We start from the raw sequence: 25,989 nt of genomic DNA on the forward strand, positions 1-25,989 counted from the left end.
ATAAAGTGACTTATCCAGGGTCACACAACTAGGAGGTGTCTGAGGCCAGATTTGAACCCAGGAAGATGAGTCTTCCTGACTCTAGGCCCAGCACTCTACCCACTGTACCACCCTGCTGCTATGATGGGATGTGGGGTGGGTACAATTTTGAGGAAGAAGCTTTCATTTTCTTTTACTGTGAGAGGTGGGATCCAGGCAAAGGAAGGTCAACTGTCCCTACTTAGGCCAAGAGGCATTTCGTATCAGGATACTAGAGATTCTCAGTCATCGGGGCATGGGTGTTACCTCAGTCAAAACTGAGTCCTGGGGAAGACCTTAGCTTAAAAAAAGTCAAGGTCTCCCAGAGCATCAAGGCTATCTCCATCATCCTGACCCATGTCTGACCACTGGTCCCAGCTGTCTCTGAAGGAGAAAGTGAGACTGGCAACTTTGCACAGCACCCTCTCACTTGTAATCATGTCATCACCTCCCCTCTTCATGGGGTGGCTAGGTGACACAGTGGATAGAGAACTGGCCCTGGAGTCAGGAGTACCTGAGTTCAAATCCGGCCTCAGATACTTAATAATTACCTGTGTGATCTTGGGCAAGTGACTTAACCCCATTGCCTTTCAAAAAACCTAAAAAACAAACAAACAGATAATAGAATGAAGTTCAAACAATAACAACCATCAGAGTATTTTCTGTTCTAGTCATCTGTCTAGGCTTTATTTGTGGGAAAAAAATGAATGTTGAAAATTATCTTTACATATAATTGGAAACAAAAAATAATAAAATTAGGGAAAAGCTGAGTTGGAGAAGATGGCAAACCTCTCTAGTATTTTTGCCAAGAAAAACCCATATGGGGTCACAGAGAGTCAGATATGATTGAATAATAACAATAATAATTAAAAATGTGTTTGTACTACTAGTAATGTCCAAATCCTGAAAAATCACAAATTTGCTTATATTCATTTATGTTCATTAATATTAATAGTTTCATGGGTTGCCAGGACTGAAAACAAAATCAATACTTTATACCAAAGGTGTCAAACCCTTGCTTCCAAGAGTGGCCTGAACCAGTTTAAAACATAATAGGGAAATATTTAACAAAATAAATTTAAAATACAATAGAACATAGATAATCCTCATCATTTATCCATTTGCAAATTTATGAGTTCTGCATTTTTCTACTACCCTCCTTTCCCTCCCCTACTTTCCTTTCCCAAGGTCAAGGTAACAATTCATCTGGTAAAAGTTGTACATGTACAATCATGTTTAACATATTTCCTTATTAGTCATGTTGTGAAAAAGGAATTAGAATTAAGGGGGGAAAAACATGTGAAAGAAAAAACATAAAATAAATTTTTTAAAGTGAACATATGTGCTTTGCTCTGCATTCAGACTCCATAGTTTTTGGTTTTTCTGGTTTTTTTTTTTATTTCTTTCTAGATGTAGATGTCATTTTCCACAACTGGTCCCTCAGAGTTGTCTTTGCTCACTGAACTATTAAGAGGAGCTGTGTCCATTATAGTTGATCCATTTCACATTGTTTTTGTTAATGCATATACATTGTTCTCCTGGTTCTGCTCACTTCACTCAGAATCAATTCATGCAAGTCTTTCCAGGCTTTTCTAAAGTCTGATCACTCATTTCTTACAAAACAAATCATACTTCATAATATTCATATATCACAACTTGTTCAGCCGTTCCCTGACAGGTATTCCCTCAATTTCCAATTCTTTCCCACCACAAAAAGAGTTGCTATAAATATTCTTGTACAAATTGGTACTTATCCCTTTTTTATGATCTCTTTGGAATAAAGACCTAATAGTGGTATTACTAGATCAAAGGGTATATACAATTTTATTGCCCTTTGGGTATAATTCCAAATTGCTCTCCAGAATGTTGGATCAATTCACAACTTCACCAGTCATGCATTAGTGTCCCAGTTTTCCCACATCCTTTCCAACAGTGATCATTTTCCTCTTTTGTTGTCTTAGCCAATCTGATAGGTATCTCAGTTTTTTTCTTTGCATTTCTCTTATCAATAATGATTTAGAGCATTTTTATATGACTATACATATCTTTAATTTCATCAGAAAACTGCCTGTTTCATATCCTTTGACCATTTACAAAGATAATGTTAATATGTGAATTTCTAAGTTGCCTTGCAGAGATACATATACATATATGTGTGTGTGTGTGTGTGTGTGTGTGTGTATGTAGAGAGAGCAAGAGAGAGAGAGAGAGAGAGAGAGAGATTAGTGATCCCTGTTTCTTTTTGAGTTTTCTTAACATCATTGCATTACTTTCTTTTTTAAAAATAAAGTATGCTTACCTACTTCCATTCTCGGACAGACATATAACAATATTTTTAAAGATTAAAAAAATGTGATCAGTACATAAAAAAAAAGTCTGAAAATAAGTTCAATGGACAGAATGGAGAGCCCCATATCCTTTTTTTTACTTTAAGATTCTCACTGAGGAGAAGAGATGAGGTCTAGTCCATTGCCCTGGGGAAAATGGAGCAAATACTGAGGATAATTGATTTGTTTTCCGAGACCTAGATGTCTGACTTCTGATTGGAATTCTGTTCATTTCTGTATCATTTCCTCCTAACTGCTGAGAAAAGGAACCATAAGCTTAAGTACTTGCTTAGATGGAAGGAAAATAAAATAAAAAATTGAAATTACTGAAGGGTCCCTGATTCCCCTCTGCCTTTCTGGGAGCTAGGCAAAGCTTTTATCACAGGATTATTGGCCAGGTCTTTTGAGGCCAGGTGGTGTCAGGGCCTTGTCTGTCAGTCCCTACCCCTCCTCCCACCCTCCCCTGCAGGGATAGGAAGGTAACTCAGCCTCCCATAGGGACCTTCTTCCATTTAGTAAACAGAGCTACTGTTGTGGCTTCCATAGCACCAAATCAACAATTGACTGCTATGGTTACAAGAATGCTTCAGGCCCAGACCCAAACCCTTAGTGACAAGAAGCCCAATCCTACCTCTGGTGAAAGGGTTGTTTAAAAGTCCCTCTCTTCCCCACTTTATTATGGGGTTGTGGAACCTGGATTGAAATAAAGCATTGTTGTCCGGATCTGTCATTTAACCTATTCATTTTGGATTTTAATTTCTTAAGTCATATAGGTTGTATGTATCTCCTCTGGCTCCACAGTCCCAGATCCCAAGAGGCCTAGCAAAGAGCCTAACTGGGGCAATTGATAAGAAGTTACTGCCCCACCCTCAACCTAATATCACCCTGGGTCTTGCTTAGGAGATGAGCTAAAACAAAAACAACAAAATAACTCTCCAAAGGGATGGAAAATATAGGTAACTACTCTTAAAATCTCTTAATATAACTTGGATTCCTTCATACAGCATGGCTTAGTGCAAATGTAATGAATTTTAAGTCATTTGGGGATGAGAATTTTGGTTTTTCTACTTTGTACTTATAGAATTGGAGAATTATTTGAGTTCTCTGAGACTTAGTTTCCTCATCTATAAATAGTATATATATATATATATATATATATATATATATATAAAAATATATGATCTATATTAAATATATCTATATAAAGAGGCAGCTAAGTAGAATACAGTAGATAAAATATTAGACCTGGAGTCAGGAAGATCTAAGTTCAAATTCAGTCTCAGGGACTTTATTAGTCATGTGAGCTTCTCATTTAAACTTTGTTGTCTCTTTTAGTTTCCTCAAATGCAAAATAGATTTGATAATGGTGGCATAGTACCTCCCTCCTGGGGTAAATGAGATGAGATAATATTAGTAAAGTATTTAGCACAGTGCTTCACATAAGTGAGCACTTAGTACCCCCCTTCTTCCTTTCCTTTCCTTCCTTCCTCCCTTCCTTCCTTTCTTTCTCCTTCTTTCCTCCCTGCCTTCACTCCCCATTCCATCTCTCCCTCTTTTCCTCTTTCCCTTCCTTTCTGTCAAATAAAAAGATTGAGCCAGAAAATCCTTAAAATCCCTTTCAACTCTAAATTCTATGATTTCAGGTTAAAGAAAGTCAAGCAATTTCCTCAAGAGCCTTGCTTCCTTCATCAGTTCTCCTCCCATAGTAAGTTTCTAATATAGTAAACTAGATTGCTCATGAATTGTTCCAAGGCCAGAGTTGTAAAGGAAGGCAGGGGGAATATCTCACTATCACCTATTTGGAAGTACTTTCTCAGTCTGTGTCAGTCAAATCAAGGAAAGGACATATACTTACTCAGTCCCTACAGGAAGAAGCTAAGATTTCTAGTCTTGTCTTTACAAGTTGGAAAGTGCAAGAAGGTTGTGATGTCAATCTTAAGAATTTGAAAGGGAATTAAATAGCCAATCTGGTCTTCAGTCCTCCTGCTCTCCAATGGATCTGCATTAGCTATAGCTGCTTCTGAATAACCTATTAAAATTTAAGCTTGATCTTTTTTTCTCTTATTTGCATGGCCTTTCTTTCTTCAACTTTTCACTATTAAATAATTTCTTGCAACCCTCCTCACTTGTCCCCTGGTGATTTAATCTCTTTGCCTCAAGTCTCCCCCTATATCAATTCATTAACCACACTGCCTCTAAAGTGATTTTCCTAGCCCATATCTGATGGTCACCTCACCTTAACAAAACTCCAGTGGCTTCCTGTTACCTCTAGGATCAAATATAAATTCCTGTTTGACATTTAAAGTCCTGCACAGCCTAACCCCTTCCTCCCTTTCCACTCTAATTCTATATCACTCTCCTCCAAAGTCTTGAAGATACAGTAGTTATGACTTGTTCTTTATTCTCCTACCTCTGTGTTTGCCTCAGCTAACCACTATGCGTACTGTCTCCTGTTTTCTTCAGGATTAAGTGCCGAGCCCCACCTTTTGCAGAAGGTATTTTTTTTTTGTTCTATTAGCCACCTGTGCTTTCGCATTGTCTGCCTCCTGTGTATTGTGTAGATACTTATATGTTCCTTTCTTCCCTAATTAGAATGCAAGCTCCATAGTGATACTTTTGTATACTTTATGAACCCAATGATTATCAATATGCCTTGGTACATAGTGAAACTCTCATTTGAAATTCATCTGTCCCAATTTGCTTTACTTAATTCTAATTCATGCATTTTCTACAGTTTTTTTGAGGTACTGGCTTCCTTTTTTAAGACAAATGCTTGAGGCATGTATTTCAAATACTGAATAGTTTTGATCTCAGGACACAATTGGGTATCTAAGTGGATAAAGCTCTAGACTTGGAACCAAGAAGATTCATCTACCTGAGTTTAAATTCATCCATAGACTAGATGTGTGACCCTGGGTAGGTCACTTAACTTTGCTTCAATTTCTCATCAGTAAAACAAAGTGGAAAAGGAAATGGCAAATCATTCAAGCATTTTTGTCAAAAAATCTCCTAAGGTGGTCACCAAGAGTTAGACAGGATTGAAATGACTCAAGAACACTAGATCATAATAGGCTAACGGGGCACCCACTTGCTCCTGAAAACTTTTATTTTATTTTTTAAGGCTTTTTTGCAAGGCAAATGGGGTTAAGTGGCTTGCCCAAGGCCACACAGCTAGGTAATTATTAAGTGTTTGAGACTGGATTTAAACCCAGGTACTCCTGACTCCAAGGCTGGTGCTTTATCCACTGCTCCACCTAGCCGCCCCATCCTGAAAACCTTTAAATAGAATATCACCTACCCCAGTACAGCCTTGAGAGAAAACACTTTTTTGGGGGGGTGGGGTCTATGAGAGATCATTGAAAGAAACTTCAGTGGTCAGCTAAAACAATCCATAACTAAAAGAAATTCTCATATCAGTTCCTTAAAAGTTCATTTAATCTGTTTGAAGATCTTCAAGAATACAGAATCCATACCATTCCTGAGGCAGACTATTCCACTTAGCCTGTCCAATTAGATTAACTGTCAGAAAGCTTTTCTTTTTTTTTTGTCACTTTCAGCTTTATTGAAATGTTTTTTATTGAAAATTTTATCAAGTTTTGTTTTTACATTGTATTTATTTATTTTTTTAAATTTATTTTTATTAAAGATATTGTTTGAGTTTTATAATATTCCCCCATCTTGCTTCCCTCCCCCTACTCGCCCACGGAAAACACTCTGTCAGTCTTTACTTTGTTTCCATGTTGTACCTTGATCCAAATTGGGTGTGATGAGAGAGAAATCATATCCTTAAAGAAGAGACAAGAAGTCTAAGAGGTAACAAGATCAGACAATAAGATATCTTTTTTTTTCTAAATTAAAGGGAATAGTCCTTGCACTTTGTTCAAACTCCACAGTTCCTTATCTGGATACAGATGCCACTCTGCTTTGCAGACAGCCCAAAATTGTTCCCGATTGTTGCACTGATGGAATGAGCAAGTCCTTCAAGGTTGATCATCACTCCCATGTTGCTGTTAGGGTGTACGGTGTTTTTCTGGTTCTGCTCATCTCAAACAGCATCAGTTCATGCAAATCCCTCCAGGCTTCCCTGAAATCCCATCCCTCCTGGTTTCTAATAGAACAATAGTGTTCCATGACATACATATACCACAGTTAGCTAAGCCATTCCCCAAATGAAGGACATTTACTTGATTTCCAATTCTTTGCCACCACAAACAGGGCTGCTATAAATATTTTTGAAAAAGTATTGTTTTTACCCTTTTTCATCATCTCTTCAGGGTATAGACCCAGTAGTGGTATTGCTGGGTCAAAGGCAGAAAGCTTTTCTTAACATTAAACCTCAGTCTGCCCATTTTCAACCTCTATCCACTGACCATAGATTTTACATATATATATATATATGTTTTTGCAAGGCAATGGGGTTAAGTGTCTTGCCCAAGGCCACACAGCTAGGTAATTATTAAGTGTCTGAGACTGGATTTGAACCCAGGTACTCCTGACTCCAGGGCCGGTGCTTTATCCACTGTGCCACCTAGCAGCCCCTGATCATAGGTTTTAGAACTACAAAATAATTAGACCCAGGGTGGCTAGGTGGCGTAGTGGATAGAGCACTGGCCCTGGAGTCAGGAGGACCTAAGTTCAAATTTGGCCTCAGACACAAAATAATTACCTAGCTGTGTGGCCTTGGACAAGCCACTTAAGCCCATTTGTCTTGCAAAAACCTAAAAAAAAAGATAATTAGACCCTTCAGTCCAAACCCTGTCCCCACTCTTATTTACAGATGATGAAACTGAGGTCCATAAACATTAATGGAGTTGCCCGAGATTGCACAGGTCTGAAATAACTGAGCCATGGTTTGAATACAATTTTTCTAATACCCAAATCCAATCTTTTTCCAATATATTATACTGACTCCCCTCTCTCTCCTCTCCATCCCCCTCTTTAAAAAAATTACACATACAATTTATTCCAGACTGGGAGGTGGGGGAGGGAGGAAGGCAGGAAGGACAGAAGCCAGGGAGATGGAGGAAGAGAATTTAGAATCCTCTTGTATCCTTTTCAGATGCTCCCAAGATCTGCAGTCTCTTACTTAGAGAACATAATATTTCAGTGATTGTTTCAGGGCCTATGTCTTCTCATGCCTCTTCCGGGTCTTGGTGCAAGTCCTGGAATTTCTGTAAACAGTTATGGATCTGGTTCTGGTTGATGAAGCACAGGGTTTATGGTCTTTCTCACATTTCTTGCTCTTAACTAGCCCCCTATCTTGTCTCACTTTGACCATCTGACAGCCAGCATGCACAAAGGCAGAATCTCTTCCCTTTTTTTCATCCTTCAATTACTTCCCTTTTGCATTCATTCTAATTTGTATAATGGTTATTTGACTCCCTACTACATTAGAATATAAAAGAAATTATTTCTAAGACTGGTTCTGCCTACCCTTCTTATTGTTTTACAGCAGAGAGGGTGTGTTTGTGTGTGTGTGTGTGTGTGTGTGAAACTGAATTTCCATCACCTGAATGTGAATTATTTAGTCTATATGCTGAGTCACTCTCCAGAGGACAAATATTGTCCAAATAAATAATTTAGCTAGCTGCAGTTCATTCCCAAGGTTGCTGCTGAATCTGGAATACTAATCATATTTCTTGTCAATTGTTCTAGAATAATACTCTCCAAAGATATAACAGCCCTTTGTTCATGGCAGGTATACATATTTCATTTGTGTTTCAAACATTTTCATTTCCTCCAGGCAAAGAGAAGATGTATCTAAGAGATTATTTGTCCCTAAAAAACGCTGAGATGGGGGTGAAAGGAAAAACTCAGAATGAACCAGTTTCTCAACTGACAACAGCAGTATTCTGCAGTTAATAGTTTTTTTTTTTATTCTTTCTTCTTACCTCTGCTTCTCCTCTCCACCCACCCAGCTTTGTGTACTCCACAGAAGCCCTAAGGTACTAAGGTAACAGGAACCAGGCCAACAGGATGCACGGTATACAGACATAAGATAAAAAAAAAAAAAAGCTCCCTGGTCACCATGAACAGCCGGAGAGGAATCCCAACAAGACAGAAATTCCAAGTCTTAGACTGGAACTTTGGTGTGATTTGCAAGAGAGCTAACCAACCACTTTCTCCATTTCCTTTCCTGCAAAACACGCAGAATAATCCTAATTCTCTCAAGCAGCTCAGAGTGCAGGGTTTTCCTCAGATGGAGAGCACTGGAAAGCAAAGACCAGAGCAATCATCCTTCAGTAATGTAGAATTGGACTCATCAGGTGCATTGCTATGAAGCAGATGGGGGGTGGTGGAAGTGGGAGAGGAACAGCTCTAATTTCTCTGTGTCTCCTTGGACCTTCCATCGAGTTACCTCCCTTCTGCACTCGCTCTATTTTGTATGATAGTTATTTAGCTCCATAGCACGTACAAAGTCCTCGAGGCTCTGCCTTGTGTATCTCTGCATTTCTCTTAGCCTCTTGCATGGAGTGTGCAGTTGAATTTTAAGCGAGCATCAGCAACGCTGACTGCTCAGAAGGTGCTAAATAGACAAAGTTTCTCAGTGACATTGGAGGGGTAGGTGGGAGTTGCAATTTGTACCTCTTACAGAGAAGTGTTAAAAATAGCCTCCTGCAGAGGCTAGGCTAGGCTGCGGCAGGGTGTGCGGGGGTGGGGCCCACGCACCCAGCCTGGCCCCGGGGGTCGGGGCGCCCGGCCCCCGGAGCAGCGCGCTTCCAGTCCCACTTTATCTCGTGCGGCCGCTATGGGGGGCGGAGGTGCAGACCCTCCCTCCACCCGGGGGAGGGGGCGCGGGGCCCGGCTTCTGAGGGCCCCTCCCCCCAGGCTGCCCCCGGCCGGGCGCCTGTGCTGGGGGATGGGAGGGGGGGTTGGGCCGGTACGAAGGCGGAAAACCAAGAAACTTCCAGGGCTGGAAGAAGGGTTGGTTTGTTTTTGCGGGGAGGGTGAATGAGCGCAGGCTCGGGACCCCCTCGGCTAGCAAGGTGCATCAGGGACGCCGGCGCCCACGAAGCCCCCGCCGCCCCGGCCCCCTGGGCGCCTCCCCGGAGCGGGCCGGAAACGCTGGAGAACATTCCGGATCTTTCCGGGCTAAGTTCGATATTCCTCGGGACCCCCGACACCGCGGGCCGAGGCCAGCCCCCTCCTCCTGCCGCCGCCCCCGGTTGCCCTGGGCCACGCGACTCTACACAAACAGCGTCCAAGAGGGGCGCGGCCTCGGCCGCTCGGCTAGGAGGAAGCGGCGGGGCGCCGCAGCACAGCCCCCGCCCCCACACGAGCCTCTACCCGCCCGCTCCACCCTTTTGCGCGCCTTCCGCTGCAGTGCGGCGGTTACTAAGACGCCGGCCTCTATCAACCAATCGAGTGAGCCCCTCTGCGCCCTCCACGGAGTCGACCAATGAAAAGACAAATCAATCATTTGAAACAGCCAGTGGAAGATGCACTGCAGCGCGAGGGGGGGAGCCCTGATAGGCAAACGTGAGACCGTCACCCACCAATAACGAGGGGGCATTGCCGGGAAGGCGGGAGTTCAGGCCTTAGATTGACAAAGTTCGAGCCAATAGTCTATGAAAACATGTGGCCTCGTTCTGATTATCCAATAAATGGTGAGAGGAGGCGGGTGCTGGTGGCTATATAAGAGTTCGGCTAACGTCGGTTGCAGCAGTCTGCGCGCCCGATCCTTTTCCGCTTCTGCGTGTTCGTCTCCGCCGCTGCAGCCGTTACCATGAGGGAGATCGTGCACCTCCAAGCCGGGCAATGCGGCAACCAGATCGGCGCCAAGGTGAGGGCTTCGGTCCGAGCGGGGCGGGTTCTCGGGAGAGCGGAGCCGGCCCTGGAATTCACCGAGGGCGGCGGCACCGGGGAAGATGGCGCCGGGAGGGCCTGGGCCACCTCCGCAGTGCGGAGAAGGGAAGCGGCGTCTCTGGGGGCCGCTTTGAGGGAACGCGAGAAGGGGAGGGCGGGGCGGGGGGGGAGGCGGGGCGAGATTCCCGGGCTGCTCGGGCTTGTTGGGCGTCCCGGCCCGGCCTCGGGGGAGGCCTCGTTGGGGGAAGCGGGGCGGGGGCGGAGGAGAGGGAGCGAGCAGAGCGGGACGAGGACTCGGCCCGGGCCCGCCGGGAGCCTGCCCGCCCGGGCGTGGCCGGCCCCGCCCTCGTACGCACCGGCCGCGCCGCCCGCCCCGCGTGACTCAGGCCCGGCTCCGCGTGACGCCGTCCCAATGTCTTCCAGTTCTGGGAGGTGATCAGTGACGAACATGGCATCGACCCCACCGGAACCTACCACGGGGACAGCGACCTGCAGCTGGAGAGGATCAACGTCTATTACAACGAAGCCACCGGTACGTGGTTCCCTCTCCACCCCTTACAGCCAAGGGCAGGGCCTCGGCTTCCCCCTGCAGCGCCTCGCTCTCCGGCCTGCTCTGACCAATGCTTCTCTTGGCAGGTGGGAAATATGTGCCCCGAGCAGTCCTCGTCGATCTCGAGCCCGGAACAATGGACTCTGTTCGGTCTGGACCTTTCGGACAGATTTTCAGGCCAGACAACTTCGTCTTCGGTAAGCTGTTTGGATTTACATTATGTTAAAATTCTGTTTTCCTTTCCTCTTTCTTGAGTCCCTTTAGGGACCAGCTGGGTGCAGCCCTTAATTTGATGTCAAGTTCAGATTATATGGGGAGAAAGTGGGAAGAGGAGTTGGCACTGTTTCCCTTGGCAACAAAACAGCATGACTCAAGACTTCCCTCTCCTCTTCCTCATGGTCTGCCCCTTTGCGTTTAGGTGGGGTTTTTTTGCGAGGCAATGGGATTGAGTGGCTTGCCCCCAAGGCCACGCAGCTTAGGTAATTAAGAGTCTGAATCTGCATTTGAACTAGGGTCCTCCTGACTTCAGAACCAGTGTTGTATCCACTGTGCCCCTAGCCAGCCCCTTTTTTTGCATTTAAAGAACGTTTCTAAGCTAGAAGAGAACTTTTAAAGAGGACCAATTTATATATTTCATACAAGAAGGGAAAAGGGAAATTGAAAAAGTGAAATAATTTTGCTAGTACTTATTAGCTTGACAGCTGGGTCTGCCACTTGGTTCTCTAACACTAGCTCTTTGGGCACTTCTTGTTTGAGATGGCACAGACAGGGTCCAGGGTTTAAGGGTTCTTTTTCACATCAGTAGGTATCAGGATGCTTATTAAAGTGACTCAGGAAACTGGTTTCTTTGCTATGATGCTTGTACTTTTTAACTTACACAAGAGTAGTTATTTCATCACCAAATTACGTGTACTGTTTTATTGCTTTTATATTTTAATTTTACAAAGTTTAAAAGTGAAGTTTGATATTTTGAAGTGGTTTTTTTTGGCTTAATTTCTAATTTTAAATTAATACCCTGATAATTGTGTTATTTTTTTCAAGTCCTAGTATTGGTGTGTGGAACAAGATAGTTAAGAGTTATAGTTACTGGGGGGTGGTCTTTAGTAACCATTGATCACAAAAGGAATGTTTACCATTTCTTTCTTTTAGGCCAGAGTGGTGCTGGAAACAACTGGGCAAAAGGCCATTACACAGAAGGTGCAGAACTGGTTGACTCAGTATTAGATGTTGTAAGAAAAGAAGCGGAAAGTTGTGACTGTCTCCAGGGCTTCCAGCTGACGCACTCTCTGGGTGGTGGGACTGGGTCTGGGATGGGTACTTTATTAATCAGCAAGATCCGAGAAGAGTATCCAGACAGAATCATGAACACTTTCAGCGTTGTACCCTCCCCCAAGGTATCGGACACTGTAGTAGAGCCCTACAATGCAACCCTCTCAGTACACCAGCTTGTAGAAAACACAGATGAAACCTATTGTATTGATAATGAAGCCCTCTATGATATCTGTTTCAGAACCCTAAAATTGACCACTCCCACATATGGTGACCTGAACCACCTGGTGTCAGCAACCATGAGTGGTGTCACCACCTGCTTACGTTTCCCAGGGCAGCTTAATGCTGATTTGCGTAAGCTGGCGGTAAACATGGTCCCCTTCCCTCGGCTGCACTTCTTTATGCCTGGCTTTGCTCCACTGACTAGCCGTGGTAGCCAGCAGTACCGTGCTTTAACTGTGCCAGAGCTCACCCAGCAGATGTTCGATGCAAAGAACATGATGGCTGCTTGTGACCCGAGGCATGGGCGCTATCTTACTGTGGCAGCCGTGTTCAGAGGCCGTATGTCCATGAAGGAGGTAGATGAGCAAATGCTCAATGTTCAAAACAAGAACAGCAGTTACTTTGTTGAATGGATCCCTAACAATGTGAAAACAGCCGTTTGTGACATCCCACCCCGGGGCCTGAAAATGTCTGCCACCTTCATTGGTAACAGTACTGCCATCCAAGAGCTCTTTAAGCGCATTTCTGAGCAGTTTACAGCCATGTTTCGCAGAAAGGCTTTCTTACACTGGTATACTGGAGAGGGCATGGATGAAATGGAATTCACTGAAGCAGAAAGCAACATGAATGATTTGGTTTCTGAGTATCAGCAGTATCAGGATGCCACAGCTGAGGAGGAGGGAGAATTTGAGGAGGAGGCTGAAGAGGAGGTGGCGTAAAGCTGTGCATCAGTTACTCTGTAAATTATGTTGAAAGCTGTATGAACTCTTTTTATTCACTCACAAACTTGTTTTTCTGATGTTCATGTCTTGCTGCATTCTGCACTTGCTGTTTTCCTGTTCTCTTGACATCAAATGCTGTACAGATAACACCATTAAAGCATTTTTCTTAGTGCATTGTTTCGTCTCTTTTGTTCATCTCGAAAAGCTTTGCGAGTACTGCTGCCAAATGTTAAGCCATAGGTGCTTCTTAAAGCTGTAGAAGAGCAGAATATAGATTGAAGAGATGATTGGTGAAATCATCCAAGGGCATCCTAGAGCAAAATGAATTTCTATATCCCTGTGTTTTAATTAGCTGGGAAAGTTAGCTTAGAGAATAAATAGGCTTTTAGCTAATAGCAACTTAAAAAGGTTTTGTTTTCTTTGAAGATTTTAAAAGCTTTGTTTTAAAATTTATACAAGCTTTATGACTTTAAGGTTGTCATGGATCTTCTAATTAACTTGCATAGTTTTCCTCATGGGCGTTCCCATACTTTAGACAATGCTGTAGTTCACTATCTGGATTATGGTTAGAGTGTGGCTTACATTTGTTTAGCCCACATTCAGATTCCAAGCCATCTATTAGGTGTAGGTGCAAAGTCCAGAGAATTTTTTGCCTAAGGTACCTGCCTCTTAGTTTACTGTCATCCGGTAACTAGCTGTCGCATACTTCCAACTACTAATTTTTTTTTTTTAAGGCAAATGGGGTTAAGTGGCTTGCCCAAGGTGACACAGCTAGGTAATTGTTTGACCCTGGATTTGAACCCCCAGGTACTCCTGATTCCAAGGCCAGTGCTTTATCCACTATGTCACCTAGCTGCCCCAACTAGTAATTTTTAATAGCACTTTTTAGTGTATAGATAAGCAAAACTGCTTGGCCTTGCTGGGAACTTGGGCAATGTTTTGTAAAGATCTGTGCAATCACTAAAAGTGCTTTAACAAGGTTTTAAAAAATATTTTCTTCTACTTAAGGCTAAGAACTGGACTAGTATTTAAAAAAATGATTTTAAAAGAAGTTAGGTGTAATACCAGAAGTTTCTGGATCAAATTTTCATTTTGTCCTTTAATATTTCAAAACTACTAGGCACAAGTCAATTCCTTGTTCTTCCCATATAGCCTATTATTTCTCAAAATACTTGTCATTTTACATACAACTTACATACTTGGTATGAATCCTGTGTAGAAGGGTATCAGTCCTTGACTGTGATAAACTTTGGTGTCCGGCCAATGGTGTTTTGGAAGTCTCTCTCCCAGAGCGTAAACAGGGTTTCTTATTAGAAACTGGGAAAATATTCTTTGTTACTTGCAAATGCAGAGGTTTTTCTACGCATTAGTAACTATTAAAGAAAGCCAACATATTCAATTAAGCCTAACTTGCTTGCCTTTTGGCAAATTGTGTTTCCTACCTTTGTGTAAATGATAACTTGACATTAACATTTTTTACTCCAAGGCCCTGTTGGTGCCAGATTCCTATCACTTTGAGGATATTCAACTAAAGGCAGTCTCTGGAATGCTCTCATCCATTTTGGCTGCAGGACATTGATGTTTATCAGGTTGGAATCTCACTGTCCTGCCAAATGGGAGGACAATCAAGAATGGTGCTTAGGTCCCATTGTTAGTGGGCATCTGATGGTGTCAGATGCTGCAAGGCCTGGAAGAATTGTGTTTCTGTTCAGGTGCCATCTAGGAAGCACAATAATTCTCTGACATCTAGAAAAAGACTGTGGGAATAGTACAGAAAAGATGAGAGATTGTCAGCCTACCCAGTCAGGTGAATAAATTAGCTGGGAAGAGAAAGGGGAGAGTGGGAAGCAGGGATTGTCAAGACAGAATTTCTTAAAACCGGAAGGATTAAAATCTTAGGGAACAGGAGCAATAATGTGAAATATAATTACCACTTGTGTAATCCTGTAGTGTCTCTTTGCCCTGACTACCTGGTACGAGCTGTCCTTGACCAGTATTTGGTCCTGGCAGGTAAGCAATAAAGTTGGTAGTATATTTCCCTCAAGTTTTCCTAGAAATAACTGCTCTTTTTCCTCAACTCCTCATAACCATTCCTTTTACTTCTCTGCTACACCTTAACAATTTTCTCTCCACAAGAATGGAACCTTGTCTGAGGTTTCATAATTAGTTTTTCTTTCCCTGTTTTCATTATGGTCACTTTTGGAGCCCAAGCACGCAACACTTGGTAACTGACTGGTATTTTTTTTTCAAGGCAATGGGGTTAAGTGACTTGCCCAAGGTCAACACAGCTAGGGTAGTTATTAAGTGTCTGAGGACTGATTTGAACTCAGGTCCTCCTTGATTTGAGGGCCAGTGTTCCATCCACTGTGCTACCTAGCTGCCCCTCTGACTGTTCTCTTCACATCCTCTGCAGCATTGACCTCTTTCAGAGAATGCTGAGAAATTAGGCCTTTTAAATTTATTCCTTGCTTTTAGGTAATTCCAAGGCAGTTTAAACCTATTATCTAGATCCTGTGTCATCCATGAGCTAACTTCACATTGAGAGCAGGGAACATTGAAATGAATGGCAGAACTTTTTAGTCCCATTCAGTAGCCTCTTAACTTTTCCCAAAAACCAGATACTCCATGTGCTTCCTGAAACCAGTGCTTTAGAAAGTCTCTATGTAGAATAGCATTGCCACAGTTTGTCACTTGAGTAGAACTAAAGGGTGGGGGAAGATTTTATCTGAGTGCTGTGTTCTCCCGGGGAGGCCTGCAGGGAATTCAGGGTCCAAAGGGAAATGTACTTGTAGTCCCTTGTCACCCTTCAAAGCTGTTTGCTTTTGGCTTGGACAGTTTTTTTTCCTTCCTTTGTTTTGTGATTACCTTCATTCCTCAGCTGAAGTCTTACTGGCTGCTCCCAGGACCCTAGAAGCCCCAGGAGGATGCATTACCATGAGACTTAGCACCCCATTTAATCGAGTTAGCTCTACCTGAAGAGAGCTCAGTGACTCAAATAGATCTAATTTACCTGACTTTTATCGAATTCATCCATAGCCTGCTGGACACCATCTCGATAATTCATTCCCATCACCCAAGCGAATCGTGGTATAAATCCAGCATAGCCTGTGTGGAGCAGATGGGAGAAAGTTACTAATCCAGGGAATATTGAGCAGGAAGCCCCAACTTCCCTTTTACAACTGACTGGGATGCCTTTTAACCTGCTTGTGGGATTTAAATTCTGTGGGACATCTGCTTCCTACTAGCTGTACTCCACCCTGTTGTAGTTCTTGACCCATTGACACTCCCCCTGGGTTGCAAGACAATGGACTGGAAGGAGCACTGGGCAATTTTTTTTTTTGGCCCTTTATATCTGTAAACACTTAGCCCAGAGTCTGGCACATAAAATGTCCTTAATAATTGTTTGTTGACTAAGAGTTGGAAGACTTGGGTTTGAATTCTTGCTTTGCCATTTGCTAGCTCTATGACTTTGGGCAAGTTATTTAGGTTCTCTGGGCCTCAATTTCCTCAACTGTAAGATTGAGTATGCTCACCTGTTCATCTCACAGGCCTTCTGTGAAGAAGTGTATGCAAAGATGTGTAAACTAGTATGCTATAGAGGTAATGTATTCTTCCAAAGCTTCAGTGCTATCTGAACAAATGTTAGGGATGTGTACAGGAAAAGCATGACTGAAAAGGGTTTCGTTCAGATGGTGCTTTTCCTACACCGCACAGTTAACCTCTTGGGGCAAGAAGAGAAAGGTAGGTTTGTTAGGGTTTTATCATCTCTTAACATAGCTGTCAAAGTCTTGTGAATAAGCTGAGTTCATTGTTGTGACTTTCAGGAACCAGGCAAGCAGGCAGGTGTGAAAGGATGACCACCACGTCAGCATCAGTCAGGGCTCGGATTCTAGCAGCACCACTTTCGTCTTCCTTTTTGATTCATCTCTCTCCCCTTGATCTCCTTGGCTTGGTTTTGAACTCTGGATTTGCATGAAGCCAAAGTAATATGTCATCAGTATGACACACTGAACTTTGTATGTTGCCTGTCTCTATAGTGTGAGGAGGAGGGTAACTGGGACCTCTGATACCCACCTCTGATGGCAGAGGCTTGGAGGGTACAGGAGTAATGGGATAACTGTGGAGACAAGGCTAAAGCCCTGAATGAATGAATGAATGCTAAGAGAACAGAAAAAGAATCTAGCTTAGAATTCGCGTATCAGACTCTGAATGGCCTTTAAAGAACAGAGAAATGAATATCTCATTTTACAGGTAAGATATTTGAGACCCAGAGAGGTAAAGGGACTTGCCCAAAAGTCTCAGCGAATTCTTGGCAGAAACAGGACTGGAACCCAGTCATGGCTTCTGGGCTCCGGCCACCCACCCGAGATGGCTTTGTGCTGGACCAAGTTGGGCTTGTCTAGCTTGGGAAGCCTCTCAAACCTGCCGACATCTAGTGTCTCCGTCTGGGGTGGCATCGGGGGATACACATCTCTCCGAAAGTGGTGCAACTAGAACAAGGAGGGTGAAGCTAGAGTCACCTCCTTAGCCTAAGCTGAAGAGCCATATTCTCCACCTCCTCCCCATTCCCCTCTCAGAGCTCCTTTGGGTACTCCTTCCATTCCCCTCCCTCCAACCTCCTGCATTTTGAATCTCTTGGGAAAGGATCTGGTACTGGCAGGGAACCCTCTGTGTACCTGGGGACCTACAGGGGCCTTGTGAAAAGAGGGTGAGGTTTTCCACCCTTCCTTTCCATATGCCAGTCGGACACCTGGATGTCCAAATTCAGGTTCATTGACCTTCTTGTTTGGTGGATATGGCGGGTAAGGAGGGTAGGGCATGGTGTCACTGCCTGTGCTTGTTGAAGGCATGTGCTGATTGCTGTCTGGCATGGGAGTACCCTGTTGTTCTGTCCTGAGGGGTGGGTAGTGTCCTCTGATCTCAAAGTCCTTAAAGGATTGGGATCCTAGGTAGACACAGATGTGAAAAATGTGAATAAGTAGAGTCCCTGAGATGGAAACAGAAGTAAAGGAGGTACATACATAGTCTTCTCACCTGAGTAATGGGGAATGTAGGGCTGATTTGCATCCATATATTGTGCATGAGGTGTTCTATCTTGGCTAAAATCCTCAATGAACTTGGGTTTGTTGAGTGGTGCCAACACAGAATATGGGCTTTTATTCACTGTTGGGTCCATAAGCACCTGTGCAGTGGTCTGGCCGTAAGTGTATCCTACCTGGTATCGTAGTTGGGGATAGAAGCCTGCATAGCTAGGGATAAAGGGATATTGTCAGAGAAAGGAGGATAGGTACCTGGGGGATACTGTTACAGTGACTAGCCAAGACAAGATGATGATGATGATGATGGTAGATAGCCAGTGTTTTCCCAAGTGAATCAAATTCACATTTAAAAACCCTTGGACATCACATTCCCCTCAATGGAAAAAGAAAATGAGTCCCAGATTTGGGAGAACAGAACAGTAGTCAAACAAGAATCTCACTCATCCTAAGATACTGGGGAGGGTTTTGGGTCAGAATAAATGGATGTGGGCTAGAGAAGGTGGGGTTGAAGTTACTGTGTGGTATTCCTCACTAGAACCTTCCCCAGGGCTTCTCAACCTTACCACTCATCTATCTAGTTTCCCTCCTGACCCTGGTCTGCCACTACCCAATCTTATACTCTTTGGAATTTTCTAGAATTCCCTACCAGTCATTTCCCTGGCCCAAGATGGCCCAATCCTCCAATGTCCAGACTCCCGAACTTCCCAATTCTAAACCATAGCCCTTACAAAGGAGACATGATAAGAGTTCTCACCCAGGAATATAATGCGGCTCTGGTGTGAAAAGGCTGTGACTCTTAGTTGCCATCATTGCAAGCCCCAGTTTGTCTTGCACTGGGGGTAACCTGGCCAGGATCTCAGAATCTTCTGCTCAGAGGAGATCGTTACCTGGGCAACCATTGTGAAGAGATGGTATCAAGGCCAGAAATAACCTTTGAAAGCCTGAGGTTCCCTTTTCCTTACCCCAGATACCCGGAACCTGGACCTCTTGTGCTGGTTTAGTCTTTATGCCTCCTGAGGCCCCCTCCTGCCTTAGTCTAAACCCTCAGTTTTCCATTGCCACATAAAACTTGATTATTCCCCCCTCCCCACTTGATTTTTCCTTGCACCACAACTAAGGAATACCAAATCTCATTGTAGCTTCATTTGGGGGGGGGGGTGAATGGTAGAAGACCCTTACCCCCAGTGTATCTCATCTTGCTTGATCAGTTACCACATGGTCCCTATCTCAAACTCAAGACCTTTGACTAGTGGGAAATTTAAACTATCTTGTTAGATGTCATCTATTTAAATCTAGCAATCCATGATTTTGGTTTTGGGGTCGGGGATCTTCCATAACACAAGACATTTATTCCTTTTCCAAGAAGCCTTCCTTTGACTGTTGCTCCCTGCTTAACTCTTCCCTTTCCTGAATTTCTCTGAATTTATACCAACACTTATTATATACAGTGCAGTACCTTGTATTGTTTTGTGTTTCACATTGTGGTCGGGCAAAAATTTTACTATGTTGCAAGAGCACTTGATTTGCAATCACATCATGGGCACAAACTTGATGTTTACACTGATAACTTTTGGGCAAGTCACTTCTCTAGAATTCAGTTTTCTCATCTGTTGAACAATGGAATTGTCTGTCCCAAAATATCAATTCTATGATACTGTACTTAGACTTTGAACCTCCAATGGGCAGAAGAGAATATCTTAATTTCCAGTCTTCCCACATGTACATAACAGCAGTAGGCATTTAGTTTTTCATTCTCTTTAAGCCCCAAGTTTCTTGAGCTTTACCTGCTGTATCCCTACATTGTAAAAGAGTGAATTATTGCCTGTAGATCCTTTTGGGCCTGCCTGGATGGTGATGTCAGTGAGTTATATCTCCTAATGATTCCTAGGATTGAAAGGGGAGCCTTATGTATATGAGTCAAGGAAGAAAGGCAAAAGACAAGAGAAGTCTTTTATTCAGGGATAGTCTGAACCAATGAAACATATTGGGTCGCATAGTCTTCAATTGTCATAAAGTATGAAAGTGAATTAGAAATATATAATGGACCTTTAGACTGGGCTAGATTGGGGTATCACCAAGGACATTAAGGTTGCTGCCTTGTGGGTTCCCCCCAAAGACCTCTCTTTTATTTTTCCTTCTCTTCTTTCCCAATGATCTAATCTACTGAGTCCTTAAGTTTTCCAGGGACTCCAGGCACCAACTTCTCTAGAGAGAGAGAGGTTGTTGACCCTGATCTAGAATTTCTACTGTGAGCCAAAGAATTTGGGGAATCAGGAATCCAAGGCTCCAGAATAAAGGGAGTATGCAAGAAAGTAATATAAAAGGAGAGGAAAAAGATTAGGACTTCCAGCGTCAGTATTCTTTATCAGTGTTTTCACCAGAGGTGAAAATTCATTATGAGTACCTTCTTCACCTCTAACCGTAGGATCATGAGTCCAGAAAGTAGACTACAACCCTTTAAGGCAATTTGGGGATCCTATAAAGTATTTGTATTCCTGAGCTGGAAAAACTTTTAGCAGTGAGAAAACTAGGTTGTGATTTGGATAGTTTATTTAGCTTTGTCCCCAAATCCATATCCAAGTCCCTGGATATCAGCCTTCTTCCCCATCTCATTTTCTCCAGAACCAGGAGAATACCCTTCCCCCATCCTTCACCATAGCAACAAGAAGGTCCTTGTGATGTGACCATGATGTCTGGCTTGGTAAAAGTCTAGCCTAGCCAACACAGAAGAGACAATATTTAGATTGAAAAAAGATGAATTTTGACCAGAAGGCTGTGAAGTTTTTGGCAAATTTTTATTTGAATGGAGGTCAACACTGGACTCATGGTGATCTATCGACAACAAGGCATCCACCACCTCCCAGCAGCCGGTAATTGACCCCAGGTTTGGGAGAAGATTGAGGGCCATTAGGAAGGTGGTGAGGAATGGCAATGAGGAGATATAGGTCTTTGAGCAATCAAGGACCAAAGTGAGGTAGAAAAAAAGAGATGTGATGAAAATAAAATTGGAGGATGATATGGGATTTGAATGGGGAGAATGGAGATAAAATAAGGAATGATGAATAGCATATGGTTGGAGTTGGAAAGTGATTAGGGGTAAAGATGGGATTAATATTAATAGTGTACATTTAGACACTTTTTTAAAGGGTTGTATGGTTAAGGCTAGAATATGGCCAGGGAATGATGGTTCCTAGTTAGGAGTGGGATAAAGGAATGGGGCTCAGAAGGAAAGAGACTGGCATAGTTATGGATGCTGACATTTCATGTTGTGCATTATCTATCCTGTCCCTTGACAGGGGGAAGCTGTATCCAGACCTAACCTTGCACCCAGAATCTGTAGAAAAATGGGACTCTCTGAAGCATTTATCACCCCAAGATCTTCAAAAATTACATATGAAGAGAACCAACCTGATGCCAGAATCACATCTTCTTCGGGTCAGGAATGTAAAAGAATTCAATAGGTGCAGAACCATATGGAAAGGTGGAATAGAAGGAATGAATGGTAAGCCCTAGCTCCAGGGCTGACCATGTGGGGGTCCCAGGGTGTTCAGCTGTCTGAACAGTCTATCCATTAACTGAGAGGTGGAATTGGGAGGGGGATGGTAGCCACAAGGAGAACATTATACATATTCACAAATACAACACACACACACACACACATACTGGACAGGGGGAGGTGTTCCTGAGAAACTCAGTTCTATCTCCTGTGCCTGTATTTAGAAAGACGACCCCCGATCCTGTTAGACTTGGATGTTCCAGGGCCGACTCAGTATTCTGCACCTGATGTGAGCATCCGGGAGTCTTCACCACATCCCCACTACAGCATTAGCTGCAGGATGCCCACTCGGGGTATGGCTCCCTTCCTCATTCCCAGCACATTATTCCCTCCTGAGCAATTCATAACTTGTTCTTTTTAAAAAAAAAAAAAATTTTTTTTTAAGGCAGTTGGGTTAAGTGACTTGGGAGCAGCTATATAGGGAGAAAGAGAATCTCTATCCAGGCTTAGGGAATGGATGAGACTCTGAAAGAATGGTCATCAAAATTAGAGAATTAGGAAAGAGCATCAGGGAACATCTGGAGGTGAGTAGGAGGGAAAATGGTGGTCAACACTGTCAAAAAGGATGATAAAAATTCTTACTCTTGTTCATCAGTAGCCTTGGAGAGAAGTTTCATTTACAGTGGTGGGTGAATTGGAGACCAGATTGCAAGGAGCGAGTGGGAGTAAAAAGGAGGAAGCAACAAGGGGAGATTACTTTTTAAGATATTTGTGAGACTACAGAAATTTCGTATTTCAACAAATTTTGCTTGGACCAGATACTAGCTAATATTTGCTCTATTCAGGAACCCCGGGTTAATGGGAATAGAAAGAGGTGTTCTTAACTCCTCTACCACTACCATCTCTGCCCATGACAGAATCTTGGGCATGTCCTGATGATGAGTGAGGTCTCTAGCCCTAGAAAGGAGGGTGACAAAAATACAGAAGCTTCCCCTGAAATGTGAAAGTTGGTATGAGGGAAGGAACAGGAACTTATCTCAACATAAGTCAGACCAAGGAGATGTGAGAGGGAATAGTGCCAATCCCCACACTGCATATGTTTCCCTTCAAACTCACCTTCTATGTGTGTGTGTGTGTGTGTGTGTGTGTGTGTGTGTGTGTGTGTGTTTATGAAAGGAAATGTGAAGGGGTGACAGAAAGGCATTGTTGCTCATCCATTTGTAGTTCTTTCCCTCTCCCAACCTATAGTTAAGAGCTCTCACCTCCTGCATTTCAGGGAAGTCCTCTGAGTAGGAGCTTATGGTGATGACCCCCAATACCAAGAGACTGCCCCCTCACTTCCTGCCCCCCTCAAAGTCCTCTAATTCTAGCTCTCCCCTGAGTTGGATCTCTCTTGAGGAGAAGTCATGGACCAATTGGGCTTATACCCCACATGGTGACAAATAAAATCCCACAAAGTCCTTAGATTAGAAGAGGGGGAAATTCCCCACCCCCACTTCTGAGCACATGTACCTATCTCTTTGCCTATTCCGAGATTTAGATTGACCCTTTTCCTACCCTTGTGACCCTTCCTGGTTTCAGATTGGTTGAGCAGTACCAAGGGGGGGAGGGTCCTAAAGCAGGGGTGGGGAACCTTTTATCTACCAAGGGCCATTTGGATATTTATAACATCATTTAGAGGCCATACAAGATTATCAACTTAAAAATTAGCCAGGAATGTTGGCAGTCTTACCCTAGTTCTCCAGCCATCACCTTCCACCACTGTCCAGACCTCTAAATTCAGTCTTGCCTGCTTGTCTCCCTAGTCTGGTTACCTCCCTCCTCCCTGCCCCCTTCTAGGACTTCTGCCCAAGCCTCTTTTCCTTCACTAAGATCTTCTTGACCCCCCTCTCCCCATGCCCTGCAGATGATGGTGGTCGCAGGGCATGGCAAACTACTTGGTTCCAGAGTGAAAACCCTTTTACACAGAAGGCAGACTTCTTAAGGGAGAACAAGGTACATGTTTTTTTACCCTGTCAGCCCTGGCCCCCCAAGACCCCTGGCTCTACCCTGACCCAGCCTCTAGGCCTTTGCTTTATCCTGTGACTCTTACTAAGATTGCTGAACTTACTGGCCCAGACTGTGTCCTTCTTCCTAAACTGGAGACTAGAGGGATTCTTGGTAGCATGAGGGATGCTCTCTGGGGCCTCAGGGTTCTGTTGAACAGGTGTAAGACAGATAGAAGGAAGGGTGATAGTGCAGGGGTTCAGGCTGCTGTCTATAGCACCAGTACCCACTCTGCTGATCCTTTATATCCTGTCTGATCACCCCTGCAGTGGCCATCTCCATTCCACTACACACAGCCCTGCAGTCTGGGGCCCCTGCAGCCCTGCCGGCCCAGCTTTCCTGCCTTCACCTTCGGTCACAGGAGGTTGATTAAAAAGACCAGTAAGTGCAACCCCATGCTGTCTCATGGCCCCATACCCAAAAATACTCAGTCATTCTATTCTGGGTTGGTGGAGGGGGTAGGGGGTTGCCTTCAGGCCACTCATTAGACTTCCAATCCCACAGAGGAACCTCAGCCTACCCCAACCACCTACAATGTTATCCCAGGCTTTCAGTGTAAGGAACCTCGATCTCCTGCCTTCTCTATGAGTCGGGCCCCGACTCTCAACAGTTGGATCAGTACTGGTAAGGAGAAGGGTATGCAGTATAGTACCCAGGATGAGAAGGAGGGTTTCTGGGGAACTAGTGTTCTGGGGAGGGTCTTAGGGGGTCAAGTGAGTAATGAGTTAAATGAGAAAGGGAGAAGAACTTAAGAGGTTAAGGGAAAAAATTGAGAATTGGAATTTTGGGGGGGACAATAAAAGTTTGGAAAGATCTTTGAAGACCAAATGGAAAGAGTTTCTGGGGCAGAAATGGGAGCTAGGGTTAGGGTTTTAGTGGGAAGAGTGGGGTCTTTAAATCTAGAAAAGAGTCTCTGAAACCCACAAGGAAGATGGAGACTTGTGAAGAATTAGGATTTCTGGAGATCAAAGGAGGGGAAAAGAGGTTATGGGTCTTGAGAATGTAGAAAGTCTCCAGGGATTATCAGAGGGTGGCCAGTTTCCAAGTTGGAGCATTGCAATTCTGGCATCAGCTCTCTTCCTCCCTTATAGCGCATACCCCAGGGCCAGCTGCATACTATGTCGAAGATTCCTACAACTCCCGATTCCCGTCAGCCCCTGGAGTACTCATCCAGGGGGAGCGCAGGCCGAAGCGGCATGAGACCGGTCCCTTCTGCACCCTCTAGAAACTAGAACCCTGGGGCCTTTAAGCCATGTTCTTGAACCTGGATCTCCCAGTGGCCTGTGCTGTATATTAGAACTTAGGACTTCCAGGGTCCTGGGCCACTCAATAGAAACCCAGAGGTTACAAATCTCCCTGGGGTTCATTCCTATCCTCTGGAACTGGAGGCCTCTGTCTTAGAGCCCCAGCCTAGCCCCCCCCAACCCAGTCTTTTTATCTCTCTTTTATATAGTTATACATTTTGTTTTTTACTAGACTCTCTAGTCCATTCATGGCTCTTACTCCACACACAGATTGACCCACAACATTCAAAATCAGCAAAAAGTACCAAATAATAAAGTATTAAGAGTAAGACCCACACAGTTAACAAAGGATAGATAGCCCAAAAGACCAAGGCTGCTTCTGTTTTCTCCATTTGCTCTCTTTTGGCTGTCCTCCTATTTCATTCTGTCTCTGTATCTGTTCCTCTCTCTGTTTCTAAAACCAAGGTCAGCAGGCTTTAAGGGCTCCAGACCCTCACTGAAGAACAAAGCTCCAAGAGATCCCCTAGGGTTGAGGAAGGGTGACATGATGAGGGTGGGCAAGGCTGCAGCCCCCACTGGGAGAGGTTTTCTTTATGCAAGCTAGATATCTAGCCTAGGACAAAAGGACTGTATATTCCCCAGTTGGAGATACCAGATCTTCTGTCTTTAAGAAACTGCCCCGCCCCCTTGACATGGAGCCCAGTCTCAGGGGAAAGTCAATCTGGGAGGCCACTGCCTCTGGGCATCCTGCTTTTAGTTTGGCTTGATTTAGACCCCATTCCTGGGGTGCTGGGATGGGATGAATTAATTTGTGGAAGTTTTGAGCTGTGTGTATATGCATGTACAAAGTGTGTACATAAGTTACTGCCATACTGTTTGTGTTTAGTTTAAATAAATAAATTTACTAAATTTAGTAAATTTAGTAAATTTACTAAAGTAAATACCCCTCATGCCCAAACTTTTCCCTCAGGCATTACAGGATCCTGCTCTATCCATAGCCCCATTTAACAATGGCCTAGCCCAGACAGACTTTGAAATGGATCCAAAAGGCAGTAGGCTTGCCTGGCACAGGGAGAGGGCAAGGGCTTGGAGAGACTGGAGAATTGGGTGAAAGCTTTGTTCCCAGCCATAACAGACTAGATTTCTTATAGAAGCCCATAGGGCTCTTAGGGCTTGCTCTGTGGACAAGGGGGTCCACCATTACCCTCTCTTGTATTCCCTTGGTGGTCTGGTCCTCTGTCCCTTTCATT

At 43.9% G+C, this 25,989-nt stretch overlaps 3 protein-coding genes across 6 annotated transcripts; 2 read left to right on the forward strand and 1 right to left on the reverse strand.

Moving 5' to 3' along the window:
* Positions 1-9,758: 9,758 nt before the first annotated feature.
* TUBB4B (tubulin beta 4B class IVb) lies at positions 9,759-13,083 on the forward strand. Its single transcript, XM_074210588.1, has 4 exons — positions 9,759-10,128; positions 10,575-10,683; positions 10,788-10,898; positions 11,851-13,083. Exons 1-4 carry the CDS (start codon positions 10,072-10,074, stop codon positions 12,909-12,911), a joined length of 1,338 nt encoding a protein of 445 aa, XP_074066689.1. The 5' UTR covers positions 9,759-10,071; the 3' UTR covers positions 12,912-13,083.
* CIMIP2A (ciliary microtubule inner protein 2A) lies at positions 11,926-18,836 on the reverse strand. Of its 4 annotated transcripts, none has more exons than XM_074210590.1 (7): positions 18,708-18,833; positions 17,949-18,163; positions 17,591-17,859; positions 17,278-17,404; positions 15,925-16,019; positions 14,110-14,231; positions 11,926-13,167 (listed from the first exon to the last, which is right to left on the reverse strand). In XM_074210590.1, exons 1-7 carry the CDS (start codon positions 18,761-18,763, stop codon positions 13,107-13,109), a joined length of 945 nt encoding a protein of 314 aa, XP_074066691.1. In that variant the 5' UTR covers positions 18,764-18,833; the 3' UTR covers positions 11,926-13,106. The 4 variants fall into 4 exon arrangements, with proteins under 4 accessions (XP_074066691.1, XP_074066690.1, XP_074066693.1 ...); XM_074210589.1 differs by having other exon boundaries at positions 14,114-14,231; positions 18,708-18,832; XM_074210592.1 differs by lacking the exon at positions 11,926-13,167 and having other exon boundaries at positions 14,140-14,287.
* Positions 13,185-24,972, forward strand: STPG3 (sperm-tail PG-rich repeat containing 3). The gene is made up of 7 exons (XM_074210593.1): positions 13,185-20,823; positions 21,250-21,455; positions 21,674-21,802; positions 23,356-23,444; positions 23,765-23,876; positions 24,000-24,119; positions 24,587-24,972. The coding sequence occupies exons 1-7, from the start codon at positions 20,708-20,710 to the stop codon at positions 24,718-24,720; spliced, it is 906 nt and encodes a 301-aa protein (XP_074066694.1). The 5' UTR covers positions 13,185-20,707; the 3' UTR covers positions 24,721-24,972.
* The last annotated feature ends 1,017 nt before the right edge of the window (positions 24,973-25,989 follow it).

This window comes from Macrotis lagotis, chromosome 1 (assembly GCF_037893015.1).
Source record: "Macrotis lagotis isolate mMagLag1 chromosome 1, bilby.v1.9.chrom.fasta, whole genome shotgun sequence".
Classification (NCBI taxonomy): domain Eukaryota; kingdom Metazoa; phylum Chordata; class Mammalia; order Peramelemorphia; family Peramelidae; genus Macrotis; species Macrotis lagotis.